The 27,222-nt window shown below is 40.0% G+C and overlaps 1 protein-coding gene across 10 annotated transcripts in view; it reads left to right on the top strand.

Annotated features, from left to right (window-relative positions):
* Positions 1-23,520, top strand: part of BEGAIN (brain enriched guanylate kinase associated) — a 251,206-nt gene extending 227,686 nt beyond the window's left edge. For 4 of the 10 annotated variants that reach the window (XM_074956235.1, XM_074956237.1, XM_074956236.1 and 1 more), the window contains 3 exons: positions 14,613-14,720; positions 18,498-18,581; positions 21,449-23,520. In XM_074956235.1, coding sequence (XP_074812336.1) covers positions 14,613-14,720; positions 18,498-18,581; positions 21,449-22,822 — 1,566 coding nt within the window. In that variant the 3' untranslated portion in view covers positions 22,823-23,520. The remainder of the gene's footprint in view (positions 1-14,612; positions 14,721-18,497; positions 18,582-21,448) is intronic. The other 6 variants (XM_074956244.1, XM_074956242.1, XM_074956240.1 and 3 more) reach the window with 5 other exon arrangements.
* Positions 23,521-27,222: the final 3,702 nt, after the last annotated feature.

Genomic DNA, 27,222 nt, shown 5'->3' with positions numbered 1-27,222 from the left:
GGAAGCTTCTAAGCAGCAGCCCCTTAGCCCAAAGTATTGTTTAATCTTAGTAGTAGGAACAAAGCATAGCATAAGAGAAAAAAGATTTTAACAATAAATAGTCAATATGCAAGTCTTGCTTACCTGAGGCTTACCATCCCCCAGTGCTGGAAGCTTAGGAAAGCCTGCCGGCTCCAGATTCTCTAGCATGGTCTTTGTGCCTCATGAATTGTTGATGAATGTTTCCCATGAATATCTCCCAAAAAACTGCTTGACCTCTGGTCAGAGGGAGTCTTTAACTCTTTATTGTCCTTATCTTTTGGTTCCCAGTCTCAGCAAAATAAGCTCTGTAAGGTGGCTGGAGCCAAAGAAGTAGAGTCGTCACAGTTAATAGCTCAGGCTGTTCTCTCTTAACCCTTGAAGTGGTTACTGGGAGGTATTTTATCTGTAGCCATTAGTTGCCAACTGCCTGCATTAAACTAAACCAAAAAATGCATACAGTAAACATCCCAATGACCCCATATAGCCATACAGTTACTATCCCAATAGTAAAGTCATATATCATGTTCATAAAACATTATAGGGCAGCTCTCTCTAGGTCCTTCACAGTCCCCATGATTTTAATGGGAAACATGCTAAAAATGTACACACGATTTTTAAAATGTCGCCTTTAGGGAACAGTTCTTCTGTCAGAGCTTCGTTCTTTCTTAACACACATAAAAGCCAATAGTGAAGGCCAAAAAAAGAATCCCACTTACATTCCCCATCAAGTAAGTGATACTAGTTCTGCCAGCATGTGCAGGTTGCAGGGTACATATTACATGAAGGCAACATGGACTATACTTTTTGTCAAAGCTTGTGTATTTCTCTCCCCTGGAAAGAACTACATCTGCTTAGTGCTTTTTGTGGCTATTAGCAGGAATGCTGTTGATTTGCCTCAGTGGTCATTATGTGTATTATGTAGCATGCAGAGGCATCAACAACCACAAGGAAAATGAGTAAAGACGCACTTGTATTGCTACAAATTATATTGAGTTTAAGCAAGGGAGGATCCCCATAGAAGGGCTAACCTTAAAATCATTATGAGTGACTCTCCCATTGTCCTAATGAATTAAGTTAGTGAGTCAGTACAGTGATTTTTAGTTCTTCCTTCTCGGTAGCTACAGAAAATTGTACTTATTCAGGATATGTAAACTGAACAAAGAAACTTCAAAACAGTGTTTAAAATTCCCTGAAAATGTTTCAAAAGCTCTATTAATATGAGATGGGCAGCTGTGTAATCCCCATGGCTGCCATTTTTATGATAATAGGAACAGGAAGTACACTTTGATGGTGTATATCAGAGCAGGAAGATCAGAGCTAAAATCAGACACATGGAGATTAGCAGGATTTTTCTACAGCTCTTTTGGTTACCCTTGGACATCTGGTTTTCACAAGATGAACATATATACTAAAATGATATCTTTTTAAACCACAGAAAAAATACAGAGCTTATCTAAAAAGAGCTGCTGAAAACTCCTTCTGTTCCCTTTGTCTCCCGTGTTTGATGTCCAGACTTGATAGATGTCATCAAGCTGTTTCCAGCTTTATTTCTTATTCATACTTTAAATATGGGGGCCCGATTCTCAGCTGCTGTAAACTGGTGTATTTCCATTATCTTTAATTGAGCTATGTCAAATTATACGAGGTAAGGATCTTGCCAAGAATTTTTTTAAATCTATATTAGTAGGAATTATATTAGGTCCAGTTTTATATTAGACAAGGTGATCAGAAACTTTTTCATCCCAGTGCACTTTAACAATTGTTACCACCTGACAGAGTCTTTTCTGCACCTATAGTCTCAAAGAAAGAGGCCCAATAAGATACCAGGCCCAGAGAGTTTGGCATTTGATTAGGGGGATTCTGGATTGATTTATGTTTCCAAGTAGAAATTACATGAAACGCAATGGTTTTTTCTGGTTTCCACACCAGACAGAATACTGGCTATTTGTTTTCTTTTGAAAGTCTGAATGAAGCAGGATTTTATATGAATCTAGGGACTTGTCTACACTGGAAAATTTGCATCATGTTAGAACACAAACCTGAGAATTATGGTATGTAGCACAATATTAAACGTGATTCAGTCCCTGTCAACACGGAGCGTTCTCATGCTTAACATTGTCCTCTTAAGAATTCAGGTTAATCATGGTCATCTGAGTCCTTGTTTACACTGAATATTTGACACAGGGTTAGCTACCATGACTGCTTAAGGCTGTGGTCTAACACAGATTTCCAAGTGTAGTCAATCCCTTAAAGTCTAAGCATAACTCAACGATTGCAAAACCATGCAAACAAAAAAGGAAAAAAGAGTTCACACAAATTCCTGTGACCTGACTTTGCACAGACCCATAGTGAAATCTCTGCCTATTAAAATCAGTGGTAAAATATCCATTGACTTCTGTCAGGCCAGGATTTCACGCAGTGCATCTACAATATATTTTGTCTGACTTAATGTTGCTTTTATAATCTTCCTATGACTAATATATGTACTCCCAACTCTCTACTAATCCATCCCCCAGTTCAGTGAGATGTTGGCAAATGCTTCCAGGACGTTGACATATTTATTACAACAAATTCACAGATTTCCTTGCTCAGTCTGTATTTCAGGAAATGAAGCTATTGCTCTGTCACCTTATATCCCACTTAACGGGCTCCTTATATAGAATTAAAATACGAAAATAGTAACTATTCAAAGAGGAGGCTATTTTAGTTGCTACAATCACTGCACTAAAATATAATACAGAGCAGAGTGAGAAGGAGAGCCCATATTTTTCCATAAAAACAGATGGCTGGATTGAGGATGATTTCAACAAAAGGGCTGATGAGTGAACTGTGGAAATACTATAAAGATCCTTTGAATATCACAAATGAAGTCCCACTGATCTCCCAAATTGATATCCCAGATTCCTCCTTCTCAGAAATTATATTGTGACATGCCCTGTGGGAGTGGCAAAAAGTTTGAATGGCCCAGGTAGTGACTGACTATGGGTGACCCTGTGCAATCCAATCCGCAATGAATGGCTGGTTCAGATGACACCAGATTAGGGCTCCTTGAAAAATTGATCATAATTTCCACAAAAATATGGACATTTTGTTGTTGTTCCTTTTGAATGGTCCACTGGGAAGGGCAAGGGAATGGGAGTTAAGTGTCCCAGCTCTGCCACTGACTCGCTGTGTGGTCTGAGGGAATTCACTGAACCTCTCTGCATCACAGTTTCTGCTTCAGTAAAATGGGGATAATGGTACTTCCTCACTTTTGTCTGAAGTCTTAGGATGAAAGCACTAAGTTCTAAGTAACATTGTTATATTTATGGCTTAGTCCTACTTCCATGAAGTCAATAAGAGTTTTGCAAACAACTTCAATGAGACCAGGATCAGACCCATAGTGCATATAAAAGGGAGCGGTTATTAATGCCAGCTGGCAAACCATTTCCCTTTGTTAACCAAGGGCTTGATTCTACAGACATTTGCCACCAGGCATAGTTCTTAATACTATAAATAGTCCCATTGACTGGTGGTAAATATATTCAAGATCTGGACTTAAGGTCAAATCCAGGTCTCTAGAGGTGAAAGAACAGTAGGTTAATTTAATATACTTTATATGCTTCTGCGGACTATTTGACATCTGAAACTAGGGAGTAACTGCTGAAATTTGAAAATATTTAGGAGTGGAGAGTGGGAATGGGGCATTTAGTTATCGCCTACGAATGTACAACTACACTAAAAATATTAGTGATTCATAGCCACGGAGGCAAAGTAAAACAATTCTATTGTTGTTTAACTGTGCTTCCTAAAAATTACCTAATGTTAAAAAACATAATTGGAAATTTGTTGATCCATTTTTATTATTTAATTAAGGTAATGCTGCCATTTGTAAGTTAGTGCATCTAAATATCATGCAGTAAATAGAAGAATTGCTCAGAAAGGGCCCAATACTTATGTCACCCTGGTATGGCTTACCCAAGAGTGCCAATCTCAGGTCAGACTGTCAGAAAACAGGGCAGACACTCCAAACTGCTGGTATATTCTATAATTAGATTTCACCAAGCCAGTAACAAATGTGTGCTCCTGGATTACTTTATTAGTCTTACCATGGAGACATAGACAATCCCCCGAAGCTCTTCAACCCCTCTTTACTACCTAGATGAACTGGGCTTTGTGATGAAAGCTTATTAAAACCAAAAATCACCTCACATTAGGTTACTTCCAACCCCAAAGGGTCAGTCACTTTCCCCAGGTCAATAGATACTCTGGATATGACATCAAAGAAAACGCTGACAGTCAATTTCTCTAGTAAACTAACTAAAGGTTTATTAACTAAGAAAAAGAAATGAAAGTTATTGAGAGGCTACCGCAGATAAAATACCTTAACAGGTGAGTCAAAGTTTATAAATCCACAATGATAGCAGAAATGTAGTGATCTGCTAGTTTTCCATAAGTCTCAGGGCTACCCAAAATACCCTTGGGGATCTCTGTCCACTTGCTCAGTATTCTACCCTGTCAGAATCCATCAGTTCAGAGATGCAGGATAATTCCCTTAAACCAGTATTTATAGATCCTGCTCTATAATCTAGAATCTGAACAGTGTCTTTACCCACATGGGTTTTGATGAATAGCAATTGCAGATTGAGTCTGTGAATTTCACACAACGACCCTTGCTTTGAAGTTAGCGTTCTTTTTTCTGGCATTCACAAGTAATTTATTTACAGTGATATACATAATGCAATTGCCTGCCAATACATTATAAGAGGGATAGATAAGTGAAGCAATTCGACTATCATTCATTAGTATTCATGAAGTTCTAACACCTGAATATACTCACATTTTGATCTAGGGTTATTTAAGTCCAGGGACATACATAATGTAATGTCTGAATGCATCGTGAGCTGTAGCTCACGAAAGCTTATGCTCAAATAAATTTGTTAGTCTTTAAGGTGCCACAAGTATTCCTTTTCTTTATACATAATGTAATGTGATGGCAATCAACAGGTTTATAGATAAGTGAAGACAATGCCATTAACATTCCCTTTGAACTGATCTAACACAGGCAACCTGCTAGACATCATCACAACTTAGACCCTCACTCATGTTCAGCCACAACCTTATTCCATGTATTCATCAGCCAAATTTTTCAAAATAGGAGCCTTGTACTTAGGCTCTGAAGTCCATGCTGGTACTTAGGCTCTGAAGGCACCAAAGTGTGGGATTTTCAGAAGTGCCTAAGTGTCTTAAGAGTGCAAGACCCATTAACTTCAAAGTATAAGTAAATGTATTAGAAACTGGCCCTAAGTGAATTGATTGGTACTTACTTGCTAGAGACTGTTTTTTCACTTTCTAAACATTACTGCAAATTATTTGCACAAAGTGTTTTACCCCTATTAATAATTATGCTGGAGATTTTCAAGACAAAAGGCAGTTAGGTGTTTAATTCCCCTTGAAAGTCAATTAGAGTTAAGATGCTTATCTGTCATCTGTGCCTCTGCAAATTTCCTCCTACAAAGACTCATTCTGTGTAAGTAAATCAGTAGTTACCCAATACCATCTCTATGTGCAATATAAAAGTAATTGAATATTAATAACACACAACAAGATTTATCAGGGTTCAACCTGTCACCCTCTGGAAAAGCCAATCATAGATTGTTATGTAGTGATGGCCAGCTCATTCTAACGTCTTACAGCCCAAACCCCAAGCTGTTTTTAGGAAAATGTTCAAATGCTTCAGAAGAAATCCACAACGATTGACCCAGTTTACCTAAGCACTAGGCTAAAGAGCAGGCTGTTGACCAGCTGCCTTTCTTCATCTCATTTTATGCAGTTAAAGTTTTAGCAAGCTTTGGACATCATCAATCACTGCTCAGTTTTGAGAGATGATAGAATGCCTGCACAAATGAGGTTTGCAACATGATCCCCTTAAGGGAACATCAAGAACAGGATTTTCATACCTGCCAAACTGAATGTGACATTTCCACAAGCCAGTCCTTTCATTTGCATCAAATGAGACTGATTTCAAAGGGTCTGTGCACACCTCAAAGCTCTCCATGGATGGCAAGGAAGTCAGCAAGTGATCTTGACTCTGAGGATGACAGAACTTTATTGGAGGAATTCCTCCAACAGCTGAAATCGTTGTCCTTCAAAGCACTGAAGTGAGTCTAAAAGTTAGTATCAAAGAGATAACTTTTTGGCTGACTTCACTTACTTTGAAGAACAATAGTATGAGCCTTCACAGATCCACTGACAAACAATTAGAGTATTAAGTAGGTCATTTTGTTCAGCTTTTGATACTCATTTATATTCTTAATCCCTTGAATTCTTTATGCCCGTTCACAGTTATGCACATGAAAAGCCAGAAGCAGATAGTCTAAATATGGTGGTCCTTATTCTAACCCACCAGACATAAATGGTTCATTAATCTGAAGACAAACCCAAACACTGTTTTGGGGTTTTTTATTTGCCACAATCATTTATGCACTGCACAGTGATGCTAGAAGCCAGATTTAATGTTCACTGGTAGTTGTGAGGTTGCCTTGCACATACTGTGAGCTGGGCTTTGACCTGAAGGTTCCTGCTTATTTATAACCTGAAGTGGTTCCAGCCCCTTTGTAGTCTAAGGTCTCTGCTGCACAATGACTGACAGTTATATGTCTATTAAGGTTTGCTTTCCATTTACATAATTAATTGGCCACTTCATATCCTATGAATAATATGGATGAGATTTTCAAAAACTCTCAGAACTGATCTATCTTTGCTCCCACTGTATAATTAGGCTAATGGTGAGTGTTTTTGAAATTCCCACCATATACTGTAACAATCTATCAAACTATAACAAGGATGTGGTATGTTGTACTTCTGCCTCACAAAGTGTATTTTCATACCTATTAAGGCTCAGGGTCCAGAAATCTGAAGATTATATGCAAATAACTCAATGCCTTAATTTGAAAATTTGCATGTTTTATTATTATGCACTGCCTCATTTATGTAAGTGACAGCAAATGTCCTAGATAGCAGAATTTAAGTCTGACATGGCTGCGCCATGAAACAAGCTTTAGAGACACAGGAAATGTGGTGTTCCTGGCTGACTCTGCAGTCTCTTTGGGTTGGTGCCCTGATAACTCAGGCTGCTCTTTAAGACTTCTGCCCTTCATTGTTCCTTGTCCTGCACTGGGTGGAGGACTGCAGTCAGATTGCTAGCCCTCGTACTGCCTGCTGCTTGCTCTGGGTTGGAAGGGGGATCTGGCTGCATCCTGTCATCTGCTGAGGATGCTCTGTCTGGGCTGCCAGATTCTAAGAGGGTCAAGTTCTGGCTGCTTCTTGCTCCTTGATTTCTGGTGGTGAGGGCTCTGGCTCCCCGCCTGCTATCCCTTGGCTGGGGTGAGTCTCTGGTTGCTGACTCATCGTTACTGGTCATAGGTTCCCATGGCCAGAACACTGTCCGATGCTGCTCCAGGCATAGCTCTGAGTCTATGGCCATGGGTGATTTGGGAGACTATGAGTTAGAACCCTCCTGGTTGGGGTCTGAGGCTGTAACCATAGAAATCCTGCCTAGAGCAACCCTTACCTAGGGCATCTCCTCAGCTCTCCAAATCAGGAGACTGAAGCTGCTGGTCAGAAGCAGAAGAATTAAGAGCTGAGAACAGGAACCTCCAGGCCATGACAGTAGACTGACCAGCTCCATACTTGGATGAATGATTTTTATTTATTTGTATTTTAAACTATTTTTTATTAAAAAATAAGATGCCTATCCACAGCTCTAGGCACTTTAGCACCTTTGCTAATTATACAATGTGATGAACTCAGCCAGTCAGACACCTACAGAAACTCATTTCCACCCCTTTATTGTTAGGGAAAGCCCTTTCAAAAACCCTGTGGAACAGGTGTCTTTTGCAGCATGCCAACAGGGGTACCAAATTCTCTCTATTTTGGACCAAGAAGAAGCAAGTTCCAGAGTCTCGACACCCTCACCAAGAATGATTTGCCAGGTACCCCTTCCCTTTTTTAATAAAAGGGATGCAATTTGAACACCCCTGCTGATGGCAGCAGTGGCATTATGGCACAGGGAGGCCATCCCTAGGCCATTTTAGGACTTTATAGGTCATAACCAACACCATAACTTCTACCCAGATACCAATAGGCAGCCAGTGCAGGTCCCAGAGCACTGGTGTCATGTTCCCAGTGAAGTGTCCCACTCAAGAAACAACCCACTGAGTTCTGCACCAGCCTGAACCTCCAAATGATTTAAAGGAATGGACTCATGAAAGTGCAGTGCAGTAGGATACTCTTGATATAACTGTGATGTGATTGGAATAACAGAGACTTGGTGGGATAACTCACATGACTGGAGCACTGTCATGGATGGGTATAAACTGTTCAGGAAGGACAGGCAGAGGAGAAAAGGTGGAGGAGCTGCACTGTATGTAAGAGAGCAGTATGATTGCTCAGAGCTCCAGTGTGAAACTGGAGAAAAGCCTGTTGAGAGTCTTTCGGTTAGAGTAAATAACCCAAAGTTTACAGGCGAGAGCAACAAGAGTGGTGTCGTGGTGGGCATCTTCTATAGACCACCAGACAAGGAGGATGAGGTAAATGAGGCTTTCTTCAGACAACTAACAGAAGTTTCCAGATCACAGGCCCTGGTTCTCATGGGGGACTTCAATCACCCTGACATCTGCTGGGAGAGCAATACAGCAATGCACAGACAATCCAGGAAGTTTTTGGAGAGTGTTTGGGACAACTTCCTGGTACAAGTGCTGGAGGAACCAACTAGGGGCCATGCTCCTCTTGACCTGCTGCTCACAAACAGGGAAGAATTGGTAGGAGAAGTAGAAGTGGGTGGCAACCTGGGTAGCAGTGACCATGAGATGGTCAAGTTCAGGATCCTGACAAAAGGAAGAAAGGAGAGCAGCAGAATACGGACCCTGGACTTCAGAAAAGCAGACTTTGACTCCCTCAGGGAACTGATGGGCAGAGTCCCGGGAGGCTATTATGGGGGGGGGGGGGGAGGAATCCAGGAGAGCTGACTGTATTTTAAAGAAGCCTTATTGAGGGCGCAGGAACAAACCATCCCGATGTGCAGAAAGAATAGCAAATATGGCAGGAGACCAGCCTGGCTTAACAGAGAAATCTTCAGTGAGCTTAAACACAAAAAGGAAGCTTACAAGAAGTGGAAATTTGGACAGATGACTAGGGAGGAATATAAAAATATTGCTCAAACATGCAGGGATGGGGAAGGCCAAAGCACAATTGGAGTTGCAGCTAGCATGGCATGTGAAGGGTAACAAGAAGGGTTTCTACAGGTATGTTAGCAACAAGAAAAAGGTCAGGGGAAGTGTGGGACCCTTAATGAATGGGGGATGCAACCTAGTGACAGATGATATGGAAAAAGCTGAAGTACTCAATGCTTTTTTTGCCTTGGTCTTCACAGACAAGATCAGCTCCCAGACTGCTGCACTGGGCAGCACAGTATGGGGAGGAGGTGAGCAGCCCTCAGTGGTGAAAGAACAGGTTAAGGACTATTTAGAAAAGCTGAACATGCACAAGTCCATGGGGCTGGATGCAATGCATTTGAGGGCGCTGATGGAATTGGATAATGTGATTGCAGAGCCATTGGCCATTATCTCTGAATACTCGTGACAATCGGGGGAGGTCCCAGATGATTGGGAAAAGGCAAATATAGTGCCCATCTTTAAAAAAGGGAACTACAGACCAGTCAGCCTCACCTCTGTCCCTGGAAAAATCATGGTGCAGGTCCTCAAGGAATCCATTTTGAAGCACTGGAAGGTGATATGGAACAGTCAACATGGATTCATCATGGGCAAGTCATGCCTGACCAACCTGATTGCCTTCTATGATGAGATAACTGGCTCTGTGGATATGGGGAAAGCAGTGGACGTGATATACCTTGACTTTAGCAAAGATTTTGATATGGTCTCCTATAGTATTCTTGCCAGCAAGTTGAAAAAGTATGGATTGGATGACTGGACTATAAGGTGGATAGACAGCTGGCTAGATCGTCAGGCTCAACGGGTAATGATCAATGGATCAATGTCAAGTTGGCAGCTGGTATCAAGCGGAGTGCCCCAGAGGTCAGTCCTGGGGCCGGTTTTGATCAACATCTTCATTAATGATCTGGATGATGAGATGGATTGCACCCTCAGCAAGTTTGCAGATGACACTAAGCTGGGGGAAGAGGTAGATACCCTGGAGGGTAGGGATTAGGGTCCAGAGTAACCTAGACAAATTGGAGGATTGGGCCAAAAGAAATCTGATGGGCTTCAACAAGGACAAGTGCAGAGTTCTGCACTTAGGATGGAAGAATCCCATGCACTGCTACAGGCTGGGGATCAACTGGCTAAGCAGCAGTTCTGCAGAAAAGGACCTGAGGGTACAGTGGACAAGAAGCTGGATATGAGTCAGCAGTGCGCCCTTGTTGCCAAGAAGGCTAATGGCATATTGAGCTGCATTAGTAGGAGCATTGCCAGCAGATCGATGGAAGTGATTATTCCCCTCTATTTGGCACTGGTGTGGCCACATCTGGAGTATTACATCCAGTTTTGGGCTCCACTACAGAAAGGACGTGGACAAATTGGAGATTCCAGTGGAGGGCAAAGGAAATGATTAGGGGGCTGGGGCACATGACTTATGAGGATAGGCTGAGGGAACTTATTTAGTCTGCAGAAGAGAAGAGTGAGGGGGAATTTGATAGCAGCCTTCAACTACCTGAAGGGGGGTTCCAGAGAGGATGGAGCTCAGCTGTTCTCCATGGTGGCAGATGACAGAACAAGGAGTAATGGTCTCAAGTTGCAGTGGGGGAGATCTAGGTTGTATATTAGGAAAAACTATTTCACTAGGAAGGTGGTGAGGCACTGGAATGGGTTACCTAGGGAGGTGGTGGAATCTTTAGAGGTTTTTAACGCTCAGCTTGACAACGCCCTGGCTGGGATGAGTTAGTTGGGGTGGGTCCTGCTTTGCGCATGGGGTTGGACTAGATGACCTCCTGAGGTCTCTTCCAACTCTAATCTTCTATGATTCTATGAAGGGCCTGGATACCAGTGGCAAGATCCATGTCTGACAGGAAAAGTCACAATCTCTTAACTAGATTCAGTGGTAAAAAGCTGATTGCGTTACTGGTGCACTATGATCATCGAACAGCAGCTGGGGGTCTGAAATCACCGCTAAGTTGCAACTTGCCATAACAAATAGTGGACATACTCTCTCAGTCAAAGGCTTTGATAATACCTCCGCCATCTCTTCCAGAGGTACCAGCATCACTTCAGTCTTGTTGGGATTGAGCTTCAACCAGCTTGTTTTTATTCATGCCCCAATCACAGCTGGATGCTGGCTGAGGCACTGAACTGCATTGTCCAAGTCAGACATGCAGGATTTGGTGTCATCAGCATACTTAAAACACCGCACCTCACACCTCTTTGCTAACCCTGACACCGTGTTGTGTTGATATTATGGACCAAATCCCCTTTTAGTGTAAACACCATTGACTTCAATAGAGCTGTGCCAACTGACACCAGCAGAGAATTTGTCCCTATCTCTCTGCGTCAGGACTGCTGACATTAATAATGTCATTTCTAATTATGAGAATCTATGAAACTTTTTTAATAAATCAGTCGCATTTGGGCAGACACCAAAGCTGGAAAATGTCAGAATGACAAGCTATCAGTAACTAAATTAAAATGGAAACCGTTATTCAACCGTATTCAGTATTATTCAATGTAGTGGAAGGTATTGCTGCCAGACCACTTTAATCTTCCAGTCCTTTTCATATCCAGCCATCGATACAGGATATAAATCCTAGTTTGTCCACAACCTTCCAACATTGGAAAATATAATGGGGCCCAATTCAGTTCTATTGCACAGAAGTAACAACTACTGAATTCAGGGAGACTGAGAGCAAATGGAAACCCAGCTGGTTGAGAATTCATCAGCTGCAAGCGGTATTCAGTGCAATGTGTCTATAGTACACTGGGATATCTTAAAAATTAAATCTGCATACAATAGACCTTGGGTAAAATTTTCAAAAGCACCTAAGTGACTTAGGAGCCAAAGGCCAGATTTTCAAAGGTATTTAGATGCCTAAAAATGCAGATAGGCACCTACTGTGATTTTAAAAAATGCCAAAGCAGGTTAGGCACTTCACTCCCATTGATTTTCTGGTCAGATTTGGAAGTTCCACCAGATGCCTAATGCATCTTTAGACACCTAAATGTCTTTGAAAATCTAACCCTAAAGTGACTAAGGACCAGATCTGTAAAGGTACTTAGTGGGATTTACAAAAGCACCTAGGCACCATGCTTCCGTTGAGCTAGGCACCTAAATATCTTTTAAAATCTGTCCCTTAGGAGCCTACGACTAATGGAAAGGCAGTGGGACTCAGGCTCCTACCGGCCTTAGTCTCTTTTGAAAAATAAGATGTAGGAGCTTTTTATCCTTTGGCTTTTCCACGGCATATGTACAAGCCATCACCAACACTGGCACTAGCTACTGGTCTGACTGGTGGTCTGCTCGGCAAGGCCAAGGCCAGAGTGGTCCTGGAGACTGAACTACCCTTTTTTACCCATAAATGACCATTCCAGGTCAGGGGGATGGGACAGTCCGAAGAAGCCGACATAGTCTGGAGACTCTTGGACTCTCGTTGCCTCTCCTGTCCCTGTTTGTTGATAAGAAGAGAGCTTCAGTCAGCCTGACACTTTTTAAAACAAGAACCAAGTTCCCTTTGATGATTTTAGAATGTGCTTTTCTTTGAAGCGCTGCTTAGTATGTAAAGTTCGCCACTCTCTGCTTTTATAAGCTCTTTTTATGGTAGCCACCTGCTCCACAACCAGATAATTAACCTTGCTATTTGTTCGGTGCCCTCAGGACACCTAACTCCCACTGCTGTCAATTATCAGACAACGCAGAGCCTGTAGTGATGGAAGCCTTTTCCTTGACTCTGTCACACTGACACACATGGCACTTGGGAAATTTAACTATCTAATACAGTTTGCCTGTTGGAGAAAATCCTTCACAACTTTTTAAAAGAAATCTAGAGTGAAAAGTCAGGTCCTGGACCCATGGCTAGAGTGAGGAGTCAAAGCAGAAAAGAAGTAGGTCAATGGTTAACTTGCTTGGTATTCTGATTTGCTGTGTGGCTTTTTAAAAAAGATCTTACTAGATAATTGCTGTGAGCAGTATTTTGGTGAAGGAGCAGTGTCCCCAACCCAACATCTCAGGTTTGTCTTGCATGTTTCTCCCAGGCAGCTATGCTGAAGGGATCACAACAAAAGAGCTAACTTCCTGTGATTGGAATCTCTCACCCCACCGCTTCAAGAGCCTAACCTAGCAGTCCTTACACAGGCGAAGCTCACTTTGAAGTCAGTTTTGTCTGAGTTAGAGTCTGATCCATGGTCTATTGAAGTCAATGGAAAGTCTCCCAGCCCAGCTCCACAGACTTGTGCTAACAGGACTCAGTCTAGTGAGCTAAAAATAGCTGTGTAGATGTTGTGGCTCCAGCTGGAGTTTGGGCTCTGAAGTCTGGAGGCGGGGGGGAGGGGGGGATGTGCTTCAGAGCCCAAGCTGCAATGTCAAAGCACCGTCTGTACAGCTATTTTTGCACACTAGTGCAAGCCCCGTTAGCACAAGTCTGTGTGCCCGGGCTGGCAGGCTCACTCCCGATGCAGTGAAGACATACCTATATTGCCTTGAGTGGGCTTTGACTCAGAGCCTTAGTGAGGAAGGGCGAAAGGCCCACTGGACTGGGACTCAGAAATCTGGGTTCACAGTTACCATCTCTGCCACAGAATCCATGTGGCTTTGGGCAAGTCACTTAATCTGTGTGCCCCATCTATAGAATTAAGATAGTATTTTTATTCTACATAGTAGAAGAAATGCTGAAGTATTAAGAGGTGACACAATAGGTTACGGGCCATTTGCACCTCATCTTTTGTGCTGATTTGTTTTCAATCACAAAATGTTGCTATAAACATCATGGATATCCTTGCAATGTGATCAGCCCAGTGGGCAGAAAAGCAAGTGGGGAGAAAAAAGTTCCCATCTTTTCAAATTTTTTTCTCTTACTCCAGATGTTCCACTCTCCGCTCATCAGGTAAACCACTCATCTTGGAAATGAACTTTAGAAACAAACAACCTGATTTGTCTATCTCTGGGACCTCCCAGAAAAGTAAATGGTCCTGTTATTTTCTGTGACTATTTGCTCCTCCTGCTTGGTGAAGATGGAAGAAAATGGTGTGATTGGAACATTTTTTTTGGAGAATTTGTTAGCGTGAAAGCCAGGGTTGATCCACCTCTCCAGGTTGGAAACCCAAGTGCAGCCTATGGATAGTAGAGGATGATCAATCCAGATAGTCTTTCATTTGCAATTTATTTCCCATTGTCTAATTTTTTTTTTCTGAATACATTTGGCCTTCATATTTACACAGCAGATCACCTAGTGTGCCGAGTGAAAGTAGCAGCTTATCTGGCAGCCGGTAGGGAACATACTTGGTTTATGTTGTGCATCCCTCTGGCTTTGAAAATGGCGCCATGCTATGAGTATTTTTCAGGAATTATATCACAGGGGGAAAAATACTGACCAATCCATTTTTTATACACAGGGTCAACATTACGAAGAGGAAAAAAGGGCTTTAAGCCACGAAATAATAGCGCTCAATAATCATTTAATAGAAGCCAAGGTGACAATAGATAAGTTATCAGAAGATAATGTAAGTATTTAATTATGGATACGTCTCAAGATTATGTGTGAAAGTGAATTAGGCAGTACATTTTATATGTAATTATAGAATCATTACCTATTATTTACAGTAAATGTGACTTGTCAATTCTAGGATCAGAAACATTACTATGTTTGGAATTTCTTTCACTGTATAATTTTAGCTTTTCTTACAATTCAATTACTGTGTCGCTGTGACTGTTCCTTCAGGTTTTTCCTCTATGCAAAAAATTATAAGGATTTAGGGACACTAAATTTAAACAAAGCTATAATGCAGCTTTCTAAATACTTTTAAAAGGTGTTATTCTGCTATTGGGTTTTATGTAAGATTCAGCGGAGGTCACTGGGCAGACTGATGGAAGCATATGTCCCTAGGTCCTGTATGGTGAAGGTCCTGCATTGCACATGAGCGTCAAAGAGAATTCTACAGATGATTATGGTCTCGATATATGGCCCTAAATGTTGCTACCTTTCATTTGATCTTTTCATCTCACAAAAGGGATCAGATCAGCAAATCTTTACTCATTGGAATGGGACTCCTAGCATTAGTAAGCGCTGTTCGCACAAGGAATGGTTGCAGGACTGACCCACCTTAGACCCAGAATTTACGTTTTCCCCTGCTAGCTCATGGTGTAGTGTTGTATCTATCTCTGTATGAAATGAAACATGAAATGTCCTTTGCAACTGTCATGCATCTCATTAAATATTCCTGAAAATTATCATGCATTTTGAAACTGGCAAACAAGCTCATGAAATTGTTCTCCTGTACAAACTTCAAAGTATCTGGCAGAGACAGACAGATTGCATGTGTTTAGTTCATTATAATCCCACTCCCCAGATGGAGATATTAAAAAAAATACTTATACTAGAGAAGGCATTCTAGTCTTTTTAGGACATTCTTGTATGGTCCCATATGTGTACTTATGAACCCTTAGTCATATTTGAGAGTATCTTATTCCACAAATAGCCCTATTAAGTTTAATAGGACCACTCATACAAGTAACATCTTACTAATGGGAGCAAGGAGTTCAAAATCTGGCCCTTAATTTGTACCGCAATAAGGGTGTCAGAAAAATGGAATACATTTGTTATTCCCACTATTCTAATACCTGTAACTAAAAGAACCCTGTAAGTGCAATAGGCTTAATTCTGGTTACAAGTATAGTGATGTAAATATGGTGTAATTCCACTGAAGTCAATGGAATTTTTCCAGATTTACACTGGTATAAATGAAATTGGGTAAACATCTGCCCACAGTTATACCCCTGCAAGTCCACTGACATCCATGGGATTGCATGAGAGCAGGATTTGATCCCACATGTGAACCAATTGCAGTTTTCAATTGTGGTGATTTAAAAATAGTCATATTGGATTGAACTAGAATATGGAGCATCCTCCAAGAAGCTGCTGTTGTTGTTATCACTATTATTATTCAGTATTTGTATTATATCAGAGCCTATAGGCCCCAGACAAGACTGAGGCCTGTACTCATCTCCTCATACCCTAGGAGTCACGTTGGGCAAAATCCTGCCCTCTGGTAATGGAGCTGCATTGGTGAACCTGAGGGATGAATTTGGTCCAGTGTACTGTGCTCAAGAACTACCACATAGATCTTCCATATTATACATAATTGTTAACTAGAGAAGCTGTTGAGCACCTTATGAGACAAAGAGCGTATCCTTGCCCTGCTGACATTTCTTAAATGGATGATATTTCCCCCCACACTATGGGGATCACTAGTGAACAATACCTTAAATTCAGAAAATATGTGATGGAATATGAGACACCCTCCGATGCCACTTATTGATTATTGTTCTACTTGCTGCACTCTTGGCTTGTTCGCATCCAGATTAATATTGTATTCAAAGAGATGATTGATCCCAGTCAGATAGTGTATCCCATCATGCTGGGGATAAGGTACATCCACTACATTCAACTAATGCAATTTTCTACATACATTCTTCAGACATTTTTTTGAAGATGTTTAATATAAAAAAAAGTCTCAAAAATGTGTTCTACGCTTTCTATGGCCATGTCTTCACAGACAGTAAAGCAGCCAGTCTTGAAATAAGGGATGAGACATAGAACGATTTCATTCTTGAGTGCCAAATTGTGCCATTAGGAATCTAAAGTAGCTGTCTTTGGTTTTATATTGTGCAGCAATATGCTGGAAGTATGATACGTACGTAAAATATGTCAGAACCATATGCACATGCAACAGAGATTTTGTTTTTAAATTAAATGTTTGGATTCCTACTGTTTGCATCTGTTTTCCAGAGTCAGGGTCTGAGTCACTAACATCCAATTAAAAACAGAATTACCTGGTAACTGTTGTTTACTCATATATGATAGTCTTTATATTTGAGGTAGAAAGTGAGAGGTATATAGAAAGCCAAATAAAATAAAATAAAATAAAATAAAGCATCATAGTTTGCAAATATTGTTTAAGGGCATTTGAGTCTGCCAATGTAGATCCAACAGGACCAAAGAAAATCTACTTTGGTTTTTCCCACATTCATAGCAAGGTGATCCCAGGAGCTTCTTGTGGAACTGATTCTGCATATTAGCTATATTTTCTCAAAAGAGGTATTCAGAAAAGAGACTTTTCCCCCTTGTTCTTTTAAAGAAAATTGACATTTTTTAAGAGAATAAATAGAAAGGAGAAGTCTGCGTGCAATGAAATTACAGAATTAGCACCCAGAAAAACAAATGAAGCTATTTTAATCACAAATACGTTTTCTCTCTAAACATTATAAAATGTTTACACGTTTTGCATGGCCTGGCGTCTGTAGGGTTCTTAATCCTTTCTGTGACACATCTTTGCACAACTATAAGGCTTACTTCTGAAAATAAGCTTCATCAGTAATCACACCTTAACAGAGTGGAACATTGCATAGGTTGTATATCAGTGGCCCTATAGATGCTGCATCAGAGGATAGTCGTGTGCTAAAATAGTACAAAGCAAGACTGAATATGGAGTTAAGCACAGATTTCTGTTCTGGATTCCCCCACTAAACAGGCTGAACGAGCCAATCAGCACAGAAAGAACATAACTAACCCATTTATTTCTCCTCAGTGTGAAATCCTCTTGCTACTTCCTGGTTCATTAAATGTAGTGCAGAATGTAACGAAATTGCAAATATCTTAAGTCTCATTGCAATCCATAGTATTTGATGTCACCAAATGAGGCATTTTGGGATATCTTTAGTGAACCAGGAAGTACCAAGGAGAATTCACACAAGGAAGAAAGAGACAACAAAAATATAAAAAAAAACATTAAAACAATATCTATGATGAATTCCCCCCTACAACCTGATGAGACTATTCTAAGTATCTCTAAAATGGTATGTAAGTGATTTGGGGGGATATTCAGTACAGAATATTTATGCTTAAGTCAAATTTCCTTTTCATTGTAGAGTTCGCCTTTATTATAGTACTCAGTCTCTCAGGCATGCTTACTATGTAATGCTGAGTTCCCCATGGTAAGTATTCACCCAATACGCTAAGTTGCAGACTGGTGTTTTTTAAGTAATACTGTTTAAAATTTCTCTTTCTGGTCCATTTTACCCTCCTACATTGCCTTTGATAACCAGCAGAGCAACATTTCAGGAGCATGTAAGAAAAACAGAAACCTAATGAATTAGAAAAATAAAATGTGCTCTGCATTTTCCCAGAGTAAAACATACAAAGTTTGTCCAGAAATGGGAACAAGAATCAAAGCCTTAGGTTAGTTGCAAGCCATAAAAATCAGGCTTTTTTTGTTTTTTAGGAGCTCTATAGAAAGGACTGCAATTTAGCTGCTCAGCTGCTCCAGGGCAGCAAGAATTACGACAGGGCACATAAGCTTTCTGAGGTAATGTGATCAAACTTAATGAATATGCAAAGAAATAATGTTTCTTGGAAAACAGAATATTCATGCGTGATCAATCCCAAAACCTGTTTGCCTTTATAGCTCTGATTTTTTCTCCTTTAAGAAACAGAAAGGGATGTATATATCTGTCGGTTTTCTGTACAGCTGAGCAGAGGTGCTGGAACTAATGGTGCTGGAGGCATGGCAGCACCCCCTGGCTTGAAGTGGTTTCCATCATATACAGGATTTACGGTTTTGTTCAATGGCTCTCAGCACCCCCACTCTACAAATTGTTCCAACACCACTTCAGCTGAGGGAATTGTTAACAAAATCCCAGCTTCAGATGAAATTGATGATATATTCTTTTCCGAAAGCGCTGGTATGGATTGGCATGGATTGGCATTGATCTTGTGCAAAAAGAAAAATGTTAGCATAATCAAAGCGCTAAGAATGTTCAGGCCACTATAATGTAAAATGATAAAAGAAACAATGAGATCCTGCTGGCATCAAGGTGTCTTTCCATCAAGGTGTCTTTCCAGGATCAATTTTCCCCATGAAGCTATTTCCCAGCACCTGCAACTATATTCCAAAAATCAATTTTAAAACAAGCTAATGGGAAAGGATATCTTTTTCTAAGGCAAACAGAAAACCCTCTTTGATTTCCAGAGTGTAAACTTTGGTTAAATTAGACTTATCCCTAAACTTTCAAAGCAGCAGAAGTTTGAGAAACTGACCCTTTCAAGTTGAGGCAAATGGTTTAAAAAAATCATGATTAGGGCTGTATTTGTGTCATGGCATGGTACAAATCACAGCAAAACATAAGGAAAAAAATATGAACATTTAGCCACATGCCCACAACCTAAGGTGAAATCCTGGCCCCAATCACTAAAGTCAATGAGATTGTCATTGACTTCAGTGGTAACAGGATTTCACCCCAGGGTTTTAAATCATCTCATGACCTCTGAGACACTGTCGGCCTGATCCTACTCTCACTGAGATCAATGGGATTTAACAGGCACTGGATCAGGCACTTACTGGTCTATTCTTCATTCTTATGGATGGGTATCTCAGTGCAGGAGATTGGTCTTTTTCTAGACCAACTTTTGGAACGGTCTTATGCTGGGCAGCACCGCCAAGATGTATGTTTGTATGGCAGACGTTATTGCTACTAACACACCAACTTCTTCTAGCAGTTTCATTAGCACAGTGCTCTCAAATTGCCTCATTTATGCAGTTCTTTGATAGACTAGCGCAAAACTAAATACTAAATGTACTGACTATTTCAATATCAGTATAATGCTGAGAGATATTAAACACATCTGGTAACTGAGGCTGTCTGGTCAATAAGGACAATGATTTACTGGAACAGAGGCAGAGCTTCCAAATTCTCCAGTGTCTTGATCCTGCAAAATGATTGCAGCTGAGAACAATGTGGTAAGCACTGTATATGGTCCCAAGCATTTCCAGGACTGGGCCCCACATATACCCAACACTTACTGAAAAGTATCCAGGGTGGTGTGTTGTGCTGGAGGCTTTGTTGGTTGGTTAGTTGGGTTTTTGTTTGTTTTTTCCCTCCTAGTTTCCAAAAGCTCTGTCATCTATTCAGCTGAAGAGGCAAATATTCCATTTATCACTGCAAGCATTTATTACTCAGCAACTCTGAGTATATTGTGAGGAACAATTATTTCTTTAAAAAGATGAAATAAGTGGATTCATTGCAAAACATTGAATACCTTGACAAATCCATGAACAAGCGATTTTAGATGACACAAGAATGTGAGCTGTGGTATGGCGTACCACTAACATGATATCAATACCGTTTTAGTAATTCCAGCCTCAGTGAATGATAGCCAAAAAGGGATCAATAGTTCTTTTTTTCCTTAAAATACTTCAGGATATAAATATATAAATAATGCATAAAATAGATCAAACAGTAGTGTAATTATTGCAGTATGCTCTCACAAAAATGGCACCTATCCAGCATAGTAGTTTCACGCTAAATGATCTGTTTCTTTTGCAATAGTAACCACACCTTTATGGTGATTTACATGATCTTATTTTACAACTTGTTCTTTCAATCTTTGTTGCATCTGTAATTACTATTACTAATATTTCTATCTGCCAGAGTAACAGCAATATTACAGACCTTATTTCAAATTGAGGATACATGGATTAAATTAACAACATGTGAATTAACTTAAAATATCATGGAAGGTGTATAGATTAAAAAGGACGGTCATCTTACGCCAAACTAACAGGCTTGCCATTTCACATCACATCATATTTTGAATGCTTTAAGGTCTCTGGGTTAAACCAAGTATAAAAGCTCACAAGTGAAGCTGGAAAATGAGGAACCATATATTATACAATGTGGAATCATTATCCACAGTGCTCACCCTTAAAAGCTTTTTGCCATAGAGTAACAGGGATGCTTACTTCAATATTTGCAGTACTCTTTATGCTACTGTAGGAAATACAGCTATTTATTTAGTAATGACCTTATGTAATGATATAATGCAACTGGTAAGCTTTTAAGAGTGACCACTGTATAATTGATATAAAGGAGCAGAAGAATTTTATTTCTGGTATTTGGTCGTGGTTGTAAAAAAGTATGGGTGAATAGTGATGGGTGAATCTCAAAAGGTTCAGTGTTTGGGGGTCAAATAAGAATCCAAGGGCTAGATTCTTAGTTGGTATAAACTGGCACAGCTCATTGACATCAATGGAGCTACAATGATTTACACCTTGTACACACTGAAATAATAATACTGTCTGGTCCACTCATTCACCTGTGTTCCATAAGCGCAGCTAGACACCATTAATGACTTTCTTCCTATTTTCCTTCCCCCTACCACTTCTCTATGTTACAGCTGCCATCTGACTTTCAGGAGAGAGTCAGCCTCCATCTGGAAAAGCACGGATGCAGCCTTTCTGTACCCTTGTGTCACACATCATTTGCTGACAACATACCAACTTGCGTCATCGCTAAGGTACTGGAGAAACCAGACCCAAACAGCTTGTCTTCACATTTGTCAAGTACATCTGCAAGGGATCACTCTTTTCAAGATTCTGTTGGGAAGCTTGGCCAAAGGCCCCAATATAAGTCTGACATCTACTGCAGTGACACTGCCCTTTATTGCCCTGAGGAGAGGAGGAGGGAGAGGAGACAAAGTGTTGATATGCAAGTAAAAGATGTGGGGTTTTTGAGGTCCCAGAACTCTACTGACAGCACTGTAGAAGAAGATGGCTTCCATTCTAGCTTCTCTCATGAAGCCTTCCCGGAATATGTTACCTCTTTACCAACCTCAAGCTCCTACTCCAGTTTCAGCGTTACCTCTGAGGAAAAAGAGAATGCCCAGGCCAGCACTCTGACTGCCTCCCAGCAAGCAATCTACCTGGGCAGCAGAGATGAAATGTTTGAAAGAAAGTCATGTTCTAGTTATGAACATCAGGGAAGTCCTAGGTTTGCCAAGTCGAAGTCCGTACAGCAAATGGAACTTGCTGATAACAATGAGAACTCTCCCACTTTTACTAGGACTCTGCCACCTTATGCTAATGAGCCTTTTCATTTCTCAGCCATAACGACGCAACAGGCATTGGCAACTCAGAAAATGCGTAATGACTGCATGAGCACCCATCTTTCAGAAGAAGACTTACCCGGGCGGTGGAGGCAGCTGAGCGTAGAGGACATTGGTGCATATTCTTATAGGAACGCTGGCAGACTATCACCCTGTAGCTTTTCGGAGCAGTACTACAGCAGCCCTGTAAAAAAAACAGAGAGCCGAACAAGTCCCATCTATGCTGGTTACAAAGGAGATAGCTTCTCAGAGGGAGAAGATATCTGTCAAAATAGACTTGTGGATTCTTGCTTCCTCAGAACAGACAGTGGCCTGAACATTGACATCTGCACTAGCTGTAAACAGGACAAGTTGCCCTCTTACAAAACAAAAGAACCAAGAGACCCAAAAAATGACAGGATCACAATGCAGTTGTGCAGTAGCAAAAACATCGAGGGTAGCCCCGTGTTGAAAAGAGAATATGTTGATGTAAGCCCAAACAGCTCAGCAGAATCCCTCAATCAGAGTTCAATGGAGGCTTTAGAGATCCATCAGTCTTCCAAGGAGCAAGGAAGCCATTCAGGTCTTCACAGCAAACAGCAGCAGTTTCAACGGACTGGGAGTACGGGTTTGAGTCGGAAGGACAGTCTTACAAAAGCACAGTTATATGGAACCCTTCTAAATTAAATAGCTTCCAAAACTGCAATAAGAAAAAAACAAACAATGTTTGACATTTCTTTTGAATGACAGGGTTCTAAGAAACAGGATTATTATAAAGTATATATTCAAAATGGTACTGTATGTTTAAAACAACAATCTGTACAAAACCATTGCACAGCATTTTTCACACAACATCCTTTCCCCCTGGAAGACCATCCTTTCCCCCCTTTTATAAACCTGAAATATTTTTATAAACAAAATGGTATTTATTAGATTATCCTTAATCTAAGCTATTTGAGCAGCAACCTTTTTCCTTCAAGCAGGTTTCTTATTTATTTTTGTGCATGAGGCCATCAGTGCCTGTACTCTTGGAGGAAGAGGGTAAAATCATCCTTGTGATGACAAAAGTCAAACCCACTCGATAAGATACCATCAACTCTGTGTCAAGTGAAGCTGAAGTGTATGAAAATGGTGAATTTAAAAAAGTATATTTTTAAATGAGAACAGAAATGAACCCTAAGTTCTTTCATACAAATGTATTGGAGTGAAAAATGTACACACAAAATAATACAGTTATTTTCTTCTTTTATTCCATTGTGTTTCTGCTTTCCTACTTTCCCTTGTATACTACCTCAAAGTAATTGAGGGTTTCTTGGTCACATATTTTCTGTAGGCTTGCATTTATATTGTCTAAAATGCATGAAGTGTCATAATTAGTACTGTATTTTGCATTACTTAATAAAAGACACCAGTGGAAATATTTTGATTTTGTCCTCTTTAAAATATATCCTGGGGGATGCAATTATTCACAGTTGTTCTCTGTGGGATCAATCCTGAAAGGGGTTCCCCATTAAATTCAGTGGGAGTTGAGGGCACCCAGCACCCTGCTGGGGTTACTCAACACCTTAAAGTATCAGAGAATCAGGCCCTATTTAACCCTAAAGAAGGAAAATCTCCAGATAATATAAAATCCAATAAATGTATGGCTCACCAGTTGCTTTTGTGGCGCTCTCTCTTTGTTTTCCTTTTTTAATTATAAGAATGAAAATCTCAGGCACAGATGAGTTATTCCACAAAATAGGGATGACTGCAGCAAGGGTGATTTCATTATAAGCAGCAGAAAACGGCCTGAAAGAGGACAAGACAAAACAGCTGTGGGAGAGGATGTACACGCAGAGGAGGAGAATTTGGTCCTTAATATTCATTTGAATTGTACAAATAGGATTTGATGGATAGTGCAGTGTGCACTGATAATGAGCACTGTAGTTAGTGGTGAAAACCAACCCCCCCCCCCTTCAGACACCTACTTCAGTAATTACGACTTTCTCAAACCAGTTCCTTTGGGGATGGCATGTTCCATGACTGGATGCAACCCAAAGGTAATATTTTTTTCTTGTGTGGTTCAGTATTTTTCAAAGATAGAAACATTTAAAGACATACAGTAAAATCCTGGCTCATTGAAGTCAATGGGAGTTTTGCCATTGACGTCAATGGAGCCAGGATTTCACTCGTAATTTTTGCATTTGTCCCTAAGAATTTTCTTTTTGTTGCAATCCCTCCACTTAACAATGTACTGTTCATAGAGTAGCAGAAGGGAGATAGAAGAAACAAGAAGAGGAAAAGGATTCATGAAAGTGGGTCCCATGGACTTCACCTTCGTCTTTAATGGAAGTACTCATGGAATAAGATATGACTCGATGCTGTAGTAAGGGTGGCAGAATATGGCTCTACGTCCTTATGTCACCCAGTCATATCCATGGACTTCATGTCATATGGTTTATAACCCCACACACTTTTATGGTGCCCCTGAATAGAGGACCCTTATTTAGTGTAATATAGACCCAATACCCAATGTGCTAAGAGTGGAAAGTTAAAATACTTCTCGGGTAACTTAACTAACGATGTAATTCATATTACATACTAGAAGAAAATATTGTCTCGGCTGGCTGAAAACTGATGAGTCACTCAAGGCCAGGTTTTCAAGCACGCAGCACCAACAGCCCCCATTGTTCTCTGTGTTCTCAGCTCTTTAAAACTGCCCCTTATTTATGTGCCTAAGTATTTGCTGAGCTCTTTAGAAAATCTGGCACTAAGTTCCCATTGTTCTTTGAAGGTCAAGAATATTGCTATTGGGGGCTGTCATATCTTGCCACCTTTACTCATATTGAGTAGCACCTTATTCTGAGAATAGACCTATTGAAGTCCACCGAATTGCTCATGGCATAATGTACCCTGTGACCAGTATGAATAAGTGTGACAGACTTAGGCCCAAGGTGAATAATAAGTTTTCTAACCCTCTAACCTTAAAAGGCTAATGGAAACTGAAAAAAATTCTTACTGCGAGCTCATTCAGAGATATAGGATTGCAGCCAGTCTTTAAAAATGGTGATAACATATTTGAATGAGACAATATATTGATTTCTTGGTTCAGTGAATATGAAGATTTAGTGCAAGAGGTAAAAATTGACCTCTACATTGTGTCAAGTCAATATTTAATTCTCAGGCCAATAAATCTTCATGTTCACTGAATCAGAAGCCAGGAGTTTATTAATTCCTCATTACTATCATTCATCATTTGATACTTATGTAACTACTACCCTTAGCAATTTATGGACAATTAGGTTTATACTATGCACGCTTTTATGTGCCTGCTTGTTTAAAAGATTTTACTATTCTTTCACTCTAATGCGGTGTCAATGCTTGCTTACATATCTCATTCAAATGTGTTACAGGAGCCTCCAACATATTTGGTCACGGTTTATACATGCTAGTATGCAAGACTGTAGACTAGTTTTGGGCAACGTATTTTGAACAAAATATTTTTTTCATTATAAAATAACCTTTTTTCTTAAAACAAATGTTTTCATGCAAAATTGTCAGTACTATCAACATTTTTCTTATTTTTGCACAAACAAAATTCTGGTATTTTCAGCTGAATTTATCAAATGTATATCAAAATGTTGCCAAAAAGTTTCCTGCCATTTTTCATTTCTTGAAAACCAGATTTTTAGTAAATAGAAAATGTTGATAACCATTTTGATCAAATTTTAAATAAAAAAATTGAGAACAAAATTAAAAATTCAGTACCTTTTTTTAATATAAAATGGGTCGATTTCAAACTCGTCAAAAATTCCATTTTTTTCATGAAACTATTTTTTCATTTTTCTACCAACTCTAGTTTTGACTAAGAGGTTCCCTTCTCTAGCAATTGATCCATGACAGGTCTAAGACGTAAGAAGGTTGGGATGCCAGGAAATGCCTTCTTGGTGGTTTTTCTTTATGTTCATTTGTTTGTTTTGTTTTTTGCATATTTTCACTTCTTATTTATTTTAGCTTGGAATCAAATCACCTGAGAACCCCTTATCAATGAACAGATCGTTGGTGTATGCAGTTAGAGGTCACTAAAGGTAACTGAACAACTTTCTTTATGCTGCTTTCAAAACTCTTTCTTCTTAGGTTTTGCTACAGATTAATTACTCAGTTCATCAGATGCACTATGATATTAGCAATGCTGTGCTTTCTCATCACACAAAGAACATGACTTAAGTGTAGACCTAAGAGCTGCTAAGGGTTTAGAAGGCGAAGTATTTTTAACACTAGCTAAAATAGAGTAGGCTATGAGAGGTGCATGCTTAGTACTTTGTGAGGTCATGGTGTATCTCCTCATATTGAACTTAAATGGATAGTCAACTAGTTTGCTATAAACAGGGTCCACAATACATGTAGTGCTCGCTCTCTCAAGGACACTTACAAGTCAGGGTGGTCTCTAAAAAAAGAATAACTCCTGAAGCATCTTATTTTCATCCTTTTATTATTGCAAATCTGATTTTGACTGGTATTTTTGTTGGGCATGGTGTTCCTGCTACAACTGCAAGATCATGTGAATCCAGAGACACAAAGGGGCAGCTCCTCAGCTGGTGTACATTGTGTACATACATAGCTCTGTTGAAGTCCAATAGCAGAGGATTTGCTCCAAAGTGGCTCCTTCCAAGCTAGGAGTGAACCTAATTTTCTACCACAGGAAATAGAATTGCTAATGTGGGAAGCCATCAAACAGCACAGACTCTTTTATGGCAAAGGTTCAGGGAATTCAAGCTTGCATGAAAGACTTGTATGTATGTAGATCAGGCTTTTCACTTTGATTAATACTTTCAAATCACCACAGGCAATAATGGTGGAGAAACAAATTGGAGCATTCAACAGTTTAGTAGAGCAGGACATGCAAAAAAGCCATCATGGCAAATGCAAATTGAAGCCAGAGCAGTTAATGGGGCAGGACACTAATAAGTACAAGACTCACAGAGGACTGGAATGAACCAAAAGTGAGTTACAAGAAAATGTGTGCTCAAAGTAGTTAAGAAAACAGAAATCCACCTGAGAAATAAGAAACACTCCAGTAAGACAAATAGATTTATACTGGCATCCAA

Source organism: Natator depressus, chromosome 6 (genome assembly GCF_965152275.1).
Source record: "Natator depressus isolate rNatDep1 chromosome 6, rNatDep2.hap1, whole genome shotgun sequence".
Lineage (NCBI taxonomy): Eukaryota > Metazoa > Chordata > Testudines > Cheloniidae > Natator > Natator depressus.
Note: the sequence above shows the minus strand (reverse complement) of the source record. Positions and strands in the feature narration are given on the sequence as shown.